We start from the raw sequence: 12,745 nt of genomic DNA on the forward strand, positions 1-12,745 counted from the left end.
CAAATAATAAAAATAAGTTTTCTGAATTTTATCATGTGTATATAATACATGATATTATGACATGTACATCATGTTTATATTGCAAAATACTTATTGAAATTATAATAAACTTTGAAAACTATTAAAAACTATTAAAGATAATTTCCAGAATGAAAATTATTACAGATAAAGTAAAACTTATTATCTTAAAAATATTAAAAATTAAATGCTACTTACTCTTTCCAATAAATAATAAAATTATTCAAGTATTACTTATCCAACAATTTTTAACAGATTATAAATAAATATAACAAATATATTACAGAGAATATATATTAAAAAATATTTTACACTTGACAATTTCTTTTAAAAATCTGCGCATACGCACAACTCTTCAACGCATCACAGCTACACTAAATTCATCACCGCAAACATAAAAACGTTCAAATCTGCATCTCTACAAATGTTTGTTCAATTTATCTGTAGTAAGTTCTCACATATTTGTCACACTAGCAATGCAAACTACAAGTTAGATTGACGGATAATTAAATGGAAATAATACGCTCAATTGACTGACATCGTAATTGTGAAGCATATGTTTTTCAGTTCACTTGCACACGAATACTAATCGTACTTTGTCAGTTACTATATTAACCTGTAATTTTTGTTTCAATTCGAAGTATATGCCTCTAAATGCATCATTGATGCGTAACGTGTCTCTTCTTTGTCCAAACAAATTTAATCACCATCTGTCGAAAACAAAGGAAACACGTGCTTCATACCTTCTAATATAACAGCTGATTATCTCGTTTAATAAATACGTTGCATATATACGCGTTATTTATATATACGTATATATATATAAATACACAACCTAAATTTATATTATTACAGTATTACATTTGAACTTGGATAACATTCCAACTTTATCCTATGTATATGTATCATCAAAACTATAACTACACAATAATGTTTAACTGTGTAACTATATAATAATAAGATAATTTAAGTTATTTACTGAGACAGTGTAATGCGTAACAAATTCTAAGAATATTATAATTAATATCTATTGCATAAAGAAGTTAATAACGGATTTTTAATGGATTGACAATTAAAAATAATTTCTGAAATTATTTTCCAAAGTTTTATTCAATAAAATAAACTTTTCTATAAGTAGCGACACATGGAGTAATTGAATATTTAGATCATCTTTTTTTAAAATGTGTAAACATTGCAACATTTTTTCTTTTGCTTTGTTATTATTTGAATGTTGAATCATCATGATTGCATAATGTTAATTTTATGTAAATTCAAAAATAAATATAAAAATTAATACAACTGTTATGGTTTATAATTTTATTCATTATTTATAATTTCAGCTTAATGTCTATCTGTTATCTGTTAAGGTTAGGTTTTTGTCATTTCGAACACTTTTCACACATTTTTATTTTCAAATCAAATTATGCAATAAGTGTTACTATAAATGTTACTTTAATGAAAAAATATAATTATTTGTATGGTCCATGATAACGGTGTCTATATCTTTTATCAGAATATCTTCTATCTCTTCTGTGATCATTTCTTGTATTTCGTGAATACCAAGGATCTAAAATTGGTGGATCTTTTTTCTTCATATTCTTGGTTTTAATAAATTCACTATCCTTTTCTGTATAACGATCTTTAAATTCATTTTCACATTCATTTAGAAATTTTTTCTGTTCAGCAGTTAGATTTTGCTCTTCCATATTACTTTGTTAATGTGTTTGACCTTCGTAATAATAATAATAATAATAATGTATGAATGAAATGTAAAATCAAAACCCAATAAAAAATATATTTCAAACAAACTATTCAAAGTCTACAAAAAACTTATAACATAATTATAAGTTGTTCTATTATTATACATATAACATTATATACATATATAACAAAAATACAAATTACTTTACGAACATATTTTGTAAATAATTATATCTTTCTAAGATAAAAAACATTTACTTCAGTAATACCTACACTACAAGTAGCTTTTATGCTGATTACTTCGTTTAAACTTTAAATTTATATAAACAATGAATTCTACTTGTTGGAAGTAAACTGACTACTTCCTATACACTTCAAATCTCAAAAAATAATATAGATTTATAGGTTAGGTTTTATTTTATAAAACAAATGAGTATAGTGCCTGCAGCAATATGGCACCAATTATGGCGTCTTCATGCAAACAGGCTTTAAAGAATTTTGGCGGTACAACTATCAGCGTACATGTCTCATATTTCTCTGCGTGCTATTCAGTTGTGAAAATACGAGAAAACGTGTTCATTTATAATTATTTTAAAAGTTAGGAATACATTTCTATTACACTTGTTTTGATTGAAACATAAAGAATTTGTATTTTACAAAGCGTAATAATTTCTATACAAAAATTCGATAAAAGTAATCGATTTTATTCAACATGATATCCGCTATCATACCGAACGCTGAAAATTATGAGACAGAAAAACAAATAAAAGTTGAAAATGATACAGAGGAGCAGAAAATACCTTTAAATAATTGTGCTACTGAAGATGATAAGAACACAGGTAAGACTTAAATAGTGATTTAAAGATACGAAATATGATCTAAGCAATAAAGACTATATTTAATATTCATCTATCAGTGAATGAAACCATGATACTTCAAGAAAAGAATAACGATAGGAAAAAACTTCGTAATGGAAAATATATTCATACTGAACCTACATCTACTGTGAATAAAGTTAATGGAAATATTAAGAATGGGTCATCCCAACAAAAAGCTCCATCGAAAAGATCTATTAAAAGAAAAAGCAATGGAGCTGAAGAATTGTTGGATGTTAAGACTCCTATGCTAACACCAAAAGAAGAAGTAATATTTGATAGTAATCCTGATTCACAATTGAGTAAGCAGCAATCAGATTCAAATGATGAACCTGAAAGCAATATTCTTAAGAAGACTAAAACTGAAAATAATATTGCAATAAATACAGAAGAATCCAAAATATTGCATCAGAAATCTACTAATGTTCAACAAAAATGTGAATATTGTTGTCAGAAGTTAATAAGTACAGACGTAATACTATATCCAGGTCATCCTAATGGTGCAGTAGAAGAAATGATTGCATTAACAGACTCTAGATTATCTTTATTCACAGGAGAAGAAGCTATGGTTCATGAAAGTGATGAGAGGCCACAAAATAAAATAACTCACTTTTGGTAAGTATTCCTTATGATAAGAAAAATATGTAATTGATTTTCAATTAAATTTCATTTCATATATTATTTAATTTTCTTTTTATAGTGTATATGATAAAAATGGGCATTTGTGTTCTTTTGATACTGGCCTAATTGAAAAAAATGTAGTACTTTATTTTTCTGGTTATATGAAACCTATTTATGAAGAAAACTCATGTCCAGAAGGAGGTGTGCCTACAAAAGATATGGGACCAATAAATGAATGGTGGGTGTCAGGATTTGATGGTGGTGAATTAGCACTTGTAGGATTCACTACAGCATTTGGAGAGTATATATTGATGGAACCTGCTGAAGCATATGCACCATTCATGGATTCTGTGAAAGAAAAAATTTATATGAGCAAAATAGTCATAGAATTTTTATTAGATGAGATCAATCCTACATATGAAGATTTATTAAATAGATTACAGGTAAAGTATTTATTTAAGATACAAAATTTGTATTACTGTAATTTTAACTAAAATGTATTTTTTTTCAGACTATAGTTCCACCAAAAGGATTATCTAGATTTACAGAAGATTCTTTGTTACGGTATGCACAGTTTATCTGTGATAGAGTTATTTCCTTTGATGCATCAGCAACACCAGAAGATCCTTTATTAATTACAAGTCCATGTATGCGAGCATTAGTAACACTTGCAGGTGTAACATTAAACAGAAGAATTGCATTACGTAGAACACAATCCAGAGACCAAAAAAATAAAAAAATTACTTGGACAAAAGCTACAACTACAAAATTAGTTAATAATATGTTTGAAACATTTTTCTCTGACCAAATAGCTACAAATAGTGACAAAGAAATATCGGTACGTAATTAAGATTCTTATAACAAATAAACTTAATATCCTAATTATAATAAATATAACTTTTCGTTAAATAGGGACCTAAAAGGCATAGATGTGGAATATGTGAAACTTGTCAGCAGCCAGATTGTGGAACTTGTACAGCTTGCAAAGATATGATTAAATTTGGTGGGTCTGGAAAAAGTAAACAAGCTTGTAACAGAAGAAGATGTCCAAATATGGCTATACAGGTAAAATAAATTGATAATTTTTACTAGTTTTGGGTAATTTGTTTTAGTAACATGTGTATATTAAATTTTATTAATTATAGGAAGCTGATGATTCAGATCAGGAAGATGATGAACTCAATGATACACTGATAGAAAATATAAAAATTACTCAGAAAATGATATTAAAAGAATTTAAACATGTAGAGAAAGAAATTACATGGGTGGGAGAACCAATAATAGATGATGGACGAAGAACATTTTATAATTCTGTTATGGTTGTTGATGAAGAAATAAAACCACATGATTATGTTTTGATTGAATCCAGTGATCCTACTGTACCATTACAAATAGCTAAAGTCATATATATGTGGGAAGATAAAAATGAGGCAAAACTGTGTCATGCTAATTGGTTTAGAAGAGGTAGCGATACCGTACTTGGTGAAACGTCGGATCCCTTAGAATTGTTTTTATTAGATGAATGTGACAATGTACCATTCACCTCTGTTAAATCGAAAGCTACTGTTATTTATAAAACTAGTCCAGAAAATTGGAATGAATTAGGTAATTATATTATCTGCTTTTGGAGACGTTATATTATGAACATTTTTAAACATTAGTTAATTATATTTTAGGGAATGCAGATGTGTTACCAGAAGATGAAATACAAAATAAAGATGGAAAGACATTTTTCTATCAAAAGAAATATACTCCAGAAACGGCTCGTTTTGAAGATCCTTCTCCAGATCCTGTATGTCCACGAAAAGAAATCAGCCATCGGTTTTGTCCTGCTTGTGTACGTTTTACCGCGTTACAATATTATTATACACCAAAGGTTTTTGATCGAAAAGAAGAGAAAAGTAGCAAAGAAGTAACGTACAACACGGTGAAATATAAAGGCGAAGAATTTAGGGTTGGATCTGCTGTATTTTTAATATCAGGAGCTATAAAATATAAATTTACATCTACATATCATATTTCTTCGAAAGTGAAGAAAGGAAAAGTAGACGAAGATATGTATCCCGAATATTATCGAAAATCGTCAGACCATGTGAAAGGATCGAATTACGATACACCCGAACCCTTCCACATTGGATATATAAATGCAATATATGCAAAAACTAATAATAAATTAGTTGCCTCATCTGATATATGGATTAAGATAAATAAAATGTATCGACCGGAAAACACACACAAAGGCCTTACATTAATTCAGCAAGTTGATCTTAATATGGTGTATTGGAGTGACGAAGGTAAGCTGTTATTTAAAATACCATAGTAATCAGTAGCTCATATAAATTAATATAAACCGTTTGACAAATCTCTTTTAATTCAAATATTTCAGTTTGCGATATCAAATTTTCGGACGTAGCTGGAAAATGTTATCTAATGTATTCGGAAAATTTAGATCAGTCTGTAGAAGAATGGACTGCTGCTGGATCGAATCGTTTCTACTTTTCTCAAGCATATAACGCTTCAGAAAAAACATTTGTAGATCCACCAAATCACGCTATGAACATTGGAAAGTCTGTCAATGGAAAAGGAAAGGGGAAAGGAAAAGGAAAAGCAAAGTGCAAAAGCAAAACATTAGAGTCTAATAATGCTAACAAATTAGTTGATAAGCCAATAGATTATTGCAGTGTGCCAAAAAAATTGAAAACTTTAGACGTTTTCGCTGGTTGTGGTGGTCAGTATAAAATTTCAAGTTTAATTACACAAACTCTTAAAAGTGTCTCTAACGTAAAATATATATTGTAGGATTATCTGAAGGATTGCGACAAACTGGTATTGTAGATAATCAATGGGCAATTGAAAAAGATGAACCAGCTGCATATGCATATCGACTTAATAATCCTGATACAACGGTATTTTGTGAAGATTGCAATGTCCTTTTGCGAAAGGTTATGAATGTGAGTTTAGTCGACAATTACTAGAATTAAAGAAAAGTGCAACATACACACAGGAATATAAAATATTTTTAATTTTTGTGTAGGGTGAGCTTTGCGATAATAATGGACAACGCTTGCCTCAGAAAGGGGAAGTAGAATTATTATGTGGTGGACCACCATGCCAAGGTTTTAGTGGCATGAATCGCTTTAATTCGCGCCAATACTCATTATTTAAGAATTCTTTAGTAGTATCATGTTTGTCTTATTGTGATTATTATAGACCAAAATTCTTTGTTATGGAAAATGTTAGAAATTTCGTGTCTTTTAAAAGAAGTATGGTACTCAAATTAACATTGAGATGCCTCGTACGAATGGGTTATCAATGTACATTTGGTATCCTACAAGCTGGAAATTACGGTATTCCGCAAACAAGAAGAAGGTACATAAGATTCAAATTATAACGATTGAATGTTTTGGTTTACATTTATAATTATTAATATTATATCTTTTTTGTTTTAATTCGGATTTAGGTTAATAATATTAGCTGCTGCACCTGGAGAAATTCTTCCAAAATATCCTGAACCGACCCATGTATTTAGCAAACGTGCATGTCAATTAAGCGTTATTGTTGACAATAAGAAAGTAAGATTTAATGAAATTTTCATAAAAATTAATAATGCATTCATATAAATTTGCTAATATTTTTTTCATCTAATTTTCATAGTATTCATCAAATTGTGATTGGACAGAGTCGGCACCATACAGAACAATTTGTGTTCGTGATGCAATGTCTGATTTACCTAATATTCGAAATGGATGGAACACAGAAGAGATGGCTTATGGCGATGAACCAGTATCTCACTTTCAAAGAAAAGTAAATAAAGTTACTAATTATTAACAAATTAATGTTAACATCAGTACAATTGTTGTTAAACAAACTCTAATGTTAATTTACAGGTAAGATCAAAAGAACCAGATGCAATATTAAGAGATCATATTTGTAAAGATATGGCACCATTAGTTGAAGCGCGAATAGCACACATTCCAACTGCAAGCGGATCTGATTGGCGGGACTTGCCAAATATTGCAGTGCGTTTAAGCGATGGAACATATTCAAAGAAATTGTAAATAGAATTAATTTGTACATTTTTAGATGCCAAAATAACATTATTAGTTTGATGAATAAATAACCTTCTTGTGTTGTAGAGAATATATTCATCATGATAAGAAAGCAGGAAAAAGTTCAACTGGTGCACTTCGTGGTGTGTGTAGTTGTTGTGTGGGTAAACCATGTGATCCATTGGCTAGACAATATAATACTTTAATCCCATGGTGTTTACCTCATACTGGAAAACGCCATAATCATTGGGCAGGTTTATACGGCAGATTAGAATGGGATGGATTTTTCGGTACTACTATTACTAATCCTGAACCTATGGGTAAACAGGTACGTATTATTGTATTTTGTCTGAAATTCTATCTCCATATATTTAACTCTATTATATATACGTAGGGCCGTGTTTTACATCCTGAACAAACCAGAGTTGTAAGCGTAAGGGAATGTGCCAGATCACAAGGTTTTCCGGACTCTTTCCGTTTTTACGGAAATGTACTTGATAAACATCGTCAAATTGGAAACGCAGTTCCACCACCGTTAGGTGCTGCTCTGGGTTTTGAAATTAGAAAATGTTTAAAAAGTGAAAATAATGACAATGTAGGCAAGACGTTGGATGGTTTTAATGATTAATAATGTTATAAGCGCATGTTTTTATACCAAACTTTAAATATTATTTGGGATTTTAATAGTAGTACTCTAAGATACAGATCGTTTATTTTATCTACATAAATTTACCAACATGTGTTCAGTAAAAATATGTAGATGCTTTTATTATTTACGTGACCAAAAGTATTATACGAGGCATATATTAATATGCAACATTAATGGCAAAAAGTGCAACGTTTGTTTCAATAGATATGATTTTCAGGAGTAGAAATCAGTATTTTAAATTAATTTATAAGAATAGTTCTTTATGTTTAGAGCCTTAAGACTTCGTATATATCTAGAGCTGTTTTATATACAGAAGCATTTATAATACTATTACTATATGTATATACTGTATCTTTTTACAATTAGATGTTAAAAATAATATGGTTTAACATCGTTTTAGAAGAAAATAACGACAAATAAAATTATTAGGTAATACAAGAAAATATTTATTGTGGAATAAAAGTTTTATAATAAAATCATATATTTTCAAATATATAAATATCCTTACCACTTTTCTATTATTTCCTTTTTGAGTTGCATATGACAAAAACTTTCTTCACCAATCTTTCAGTGAAAATTTGAATACATGGATTAGTAAGCATTAATAGAGTAATTTCACACCCATTCACAGCTGTTCAGGTCTGCTCAAGTAGAAAAGTAGTGTTTTCAACACACGAAATACATGTTTCAATAATATAGGAAATAGTTAACAAACTTTTTTAAATAATATGTGGGCGGATACCGTTTTAATTGTATTCATTAGTATCTGTACAGCTTTATTAGGAGAAGGTATTGATTTCTTTAAATTATTATGGTTAGAGGTTATATTTCTTATTTCCATATATTTTTTTCATTAATTTTTGCATTATTCATAGGTTTGACATGGTTAATGGTTTATAGAACAGAAAAATATCAAAAATTAAAAGCTGAAGTAGAGAAACAAAGTAAAAAATGTAAGTTTTTAAGTAATAATATGTTAAAAAAACATTGATCTTTTAAAATTTTATAGTTAAACTGATCATAGTTTCAATAAATTTAAATTTATGTTTAAATAAAACTGATTGTAGTGGAAAAAAGAAAGGAGGCACATGGAGATTCATTGGATAAACAGCAGAAAAAGAAAATTGAGAGAGAAGAAGAAAGATTAAAAAATAACAATAGGGATTTATCTCTTGTTAAAATGAAATCAATGTTTGCAATTGGGTTTGCATTTACAGCTCTCCTAAGTATGTTTAATAGCATTTTTGATGGTAGAGTGGTAGCACGGTTACCTTTTGTACCAATTAGTTGGATACAAGGTTTATCACATAGAAACTTACCAGGAGATGATTATACAGAATGTTCATTTATTTTCCTGTATATACTATGCACTATGAGCATTAGACAGGTAAGTTTATACTTTTCGTATTTTGTTATAATTTTATTGTTTGTATTTTTATTTTAAAAAAACTTTATTGTTTGCAGAATATTCAAAAAATGCTTGGATTTGCTCCATCTAGAACTGCAAGTAAACAAAGTGGGAGCATTTTTGGTCCTCAACCTCAACAATTTAAATGAATTTAGATCAGTATTAAATTACAAAATTGAATATCTTATGATTTATTGGATAATTATTATTTAAATTTTGGTATCATACTTGATAATATGCTCATTATGTTGATGAGTGACTAATATAAAAATTATGTGAAGTATAGATCAAATATATTATAATATATATCTGCAGTGTATATTATAAATCTTAAGTATATTTAAATACACACACAAGCAATATATATTTAATACTGATGTTTTTTAATAAAACTTTATATGATACATTATTACAGTGGATATTAAAATGATCCACAACTAATTATTTAAACGTGAAACTTTTAATACGTTTGAACAAATATATAATTTTAATGAAAAAGTAATTATAAACGTAAAACGTTGCTTTCATATAAAAGTGAAAAGACAAAGAGGAGTATTAGAAAATAAGGACAGAAAATAATAAAAAGATGAGAGTATAAAGATATTGTAAAGGAAGCTTTTCAATTGATGTAATTGATAATAATGCAGCATATTTTAGAAAATAGGTATGACTCATGTATTCCATCAAGCAGCTCTTATACAACAATCAATGTTATATACAAACATAACGATCAATCATATACAAAAAAATAACCACTACCCTTAATTCGTACAAAATATCTAATATAATAATAGTATATTAACGATCTATTTTATGGAGTACATATTCAAATTTTTAAGTGAACATGCACTCTATAAATATTAGATCGCTCTGCACTTAACTACTTCAAATCATACATACACATTTTTACTAAAAATTGTTTTCTTTTATATTATTACATACCATTTAAGCCTAAAACAGTCTCTTGTTATTAGAGCTAGCAATATTTTATACAAAATGATACAATTATGATATTTACAATAAATCTACATACACGACTAAATGTAAGATATCTTAATTTAATAAAAAGTTATTTAACTCGTTATTTGAACTTTTGGTGTTACAATGTTCCGTTGTATATTACGCTTAATTCGTTTTAACAGCATTAATTACATATATTCATTAGTAGAAAGCGATTAAACACCCATCTGGCAATCTGAAAGACAAATGCTTCTTAAATTGGAATTTGCACTTCCTGCTCATTAACTTCATACACTTTGAAATTACTATTCGTCATGCCAATAAGATTAAAATTCGCAACGACCCCGTTGATTTGATTACCTCAACAATATTTTCGGCAGTGGCTACTGTCTGTAAATCGCAAACGTAAAAGGAAGACATGTCTAATCGAGACTTCATTTTATATGATGAAAATATTTTTGTAGGTTTTTTTCAAACTCTTTTCTAAATGTCCATTTGAAATGATAATAAAACGTAACGTGTAGGAACCTCTTGCCGTCCAGCAGCAGTCGATGAACCTATCGTTTTCATTTCATTGTCATCTTAGATTTAAAGTATTTTTCAACTTCGAAATTCTGCGGGTATTATTCACGAAAAATAAACTTATCACACTTTCTCTTTCTAATATTCATCTTCCATATTACGTAATGCAAAGAAATCGAAAATTATTGAATATCATTTAAATCTTGTGAAAATATAAGTGTATAAATATCATGTACTTGATTCTTTGCATTATTAATAGAAAATTGCACATTATCATTAATTCTCTCGGCTAACGTGAGCTTGTGTCGAATATGACTCGATCATTTCAGGAGAACCATTCATTCTTATTGATTCATTTCAAATAGAATGAACTTTTATATCACGTTACCACGGAAATTCCAAATAATTCTTCAATTAATTTAATTTCTTTCAAAATGGTGGACAGTTAACTCCAGGATGCAGATATTGACATTTATCGCCGACGCGACAATAACCGTTCTTTGAAAATTGTCTGCATACCGGTGGTTGTTTCCCACTTCCCCTCCATCCGCCGCCACCGCCCCTCCACCCACCTCTTCCAGGTGGTCCCCCACCACCTCTGTACCAACCAGGTCCAGGAACACCTCTACCTCTACCATGCATTGGACCGCCGCCTCTTGGGCCTTGAAAGTTAGGACCAGGGCCGTATAAAGGACCAGGAGGCCCTTGGAAATTGTTTGGGTTCATGTTATTGAATCCCATATCTTCTGGACCCATCATGCCATAACCTTCTTGTTGTTGATTGTACATAGGTGGCGGTCCCATCATTCCAGGTGGTACCATTGGACCACTTTCCATTCCTGGTGGAAATGCATTTGGCATATTTCCCATTGGGTTCATTCCCATTCCATCAGGTACAACAACTTTTCCATCACCAGTTCTCCATCCACCTCCTCCACCAGTAGACATTGGTCCTCCTATTTCAGGACCTAGTGGACCCATATGAGAAGGTCCCATCATTTGTTGAGACATTTGAGGTATTGGGCCCATTGCAGTTTGAGGGCCCATAGGTGCCATTACTGGCTGTTGATTATGAGGAAATGATGGATAATGGAAATTCGAAACAGCAGGTGTTTGAGGCTGTAATTGAGGTTTTGGTTCTGGCCATGGCATGGAAGTAAAGTCTTTTTCACTTTCCTTATTTCCCGTGAGATCATCCAAAGGAATGATTTTAGGTTCACTATATACATGATGACGTTCTTCATCGGGTTCTGCTGCAGAGTCTGGAATCCTAAAATTAAAAATATAAATTATTTATATTATTGCATAACAAATTACATAATATAAATCTTTTTAATCTAGCATGCATATTTTTTTATTTTTCACACGAGTATATTAAATTGTTCTTATATATATTCGTGCGTCTCAGCATGCGATATTAAATTTTATTTTATAATATCGTAAGAGTCGAGGAAAAATTGGGAACACCCAGGCGGCGAGAATCGAACCCGCGACATCAGGCTGGTAAGCCAGGCTTCTACGCCCTCCGCTAAGGCGCCTCTCACTAATTCCTCGTTCTTATAGCTTCTACTGATGTATATGAAGGTCACGATTCCATTTTTTTATTTTAATCAATAAAAAATAAATATTTATCGATTGATACATGTACTTACATGCTTCGGTTGAAGTACAGTGCCTGTAAAATTCCTTTCTCTCGAGCATACTGAATATCTTTTTCTCTACTATCTTTTCCAGGCTCTACTAAAGGTGGCGGTAGATCGATTGGGATTAAAGGTTTCCACCTTGTTCTTTCTTCCATTAGATCTTCATTACCTATAAAAACAATTTGCATTAATCATTTAAGAAATTTGACTTTTAATATTTAAAACAATATAACAAATTAGATTCTAATAACATACTTAATTTTCTGGCCATTTGGAATGCTTCTCTCTCGTTTTGCTTC

At 29.9% G+C, this 12,745-nt stretch overlaps 3 protein-coding genes across 3 annotated transcripts in view; 2 read left to right on the plus strand and 1 right to left on the minus strand.

Moving 5' to 3' along the window:
- Nucleotides 1-2,431: 2,431 nt before the first annotated feature.
- On the plus strand, nt 2,432-7,892 carry LOC108574139 (DNA (cytosine-5)-methyltransferase 1-like). The gene is made up of 15 exons (XM_017936665.1): nt 2,432-2,558; nt 2,636-3,209; nt 3,295-3,658; nt 3,727-4,053; nt 4,128-4,280; nt 4,361-4,820; nt 4,892-5,509; nt 5,602-5,943; nt 6,015-6,166; nt 6,250-6,584; nt 6,676-6,787; nt 6,870-7,019; nt 7,103-7,269; nt 7,352-7,592; nt 7,659-7,892. Exons 1-15 carry the CDS (start codon nt 2,432-2,434, stop codon nt 7,890-7,892), a joined length of 4,356 nt encoding a protein of 1,451 aa, XP_017792154.1.
- Nucleotides 7,893-8,557: 665 nt separating this feature from the next.
- On the plus strand, nt 8,558-9,470 carry LOC108574461 (transmembrane and coiled-coil domain-containing protein 1). The gene is made up of 4 exons (XM_017937064.1): nt 8,558-8,702; nt 8,789-8,866; nt 8,981-9,300; nt 9,378-9,470. Exons 1-4 carry the CDS (start codon nt 8,642-8,644, stop codon nt 9,468-9,470), a joined length of 552 nt encoding a protein of 183 aa, XP_017792553.1. The 5' UTR covers nt 8,558-8,641.
- Nucleotides 9,471-11,232: 1,762 nt separating this feature from the next.
- Nucleotides 11,233-12,745, minus strand: part of LOC108574358 (serine/threonine-protein phosphatase 1 regulatory subunit 10) — a 13,124-nt gene continuing 11,611 nt past the window's right edge. The window contains exons 7-9 of the mRNA XM_017936940.1: nt 12,702-12,745; nt 12,456-12,615; nt 11,233-12,073 (exon numbers count right to left, since the gene is read on the minus strand). The exon at nt 12,702-12,745 is cut by the window's right edge and continues 262 nt beyond it. Coding sequence (XP_017792429.1) covers nt 11,233-12,073; nt 12,456-12,615; nt 12,702-12,745 — 1,045 coding nt within the window. The remainder of the gene's footprint in view (nt 12,074-12,455; nt 12,616-12,701) is intronic.

Source organism: Habropoda laboriosa, unplaced genomic scaffold (assembly GCF_001263275.1).
Source record: "Habropoda laboriosa isolate 0110345459 unplaced genomic scaffold, ASM126327v1 scaffold46, whole genome shotgun sequence".
Lineage (NCBI taxonomy): Eukaryota > Metazoa > Arthropoda > Insecta > Hymenoptera > Apidae > Habropoda > Habropoda laboriosa.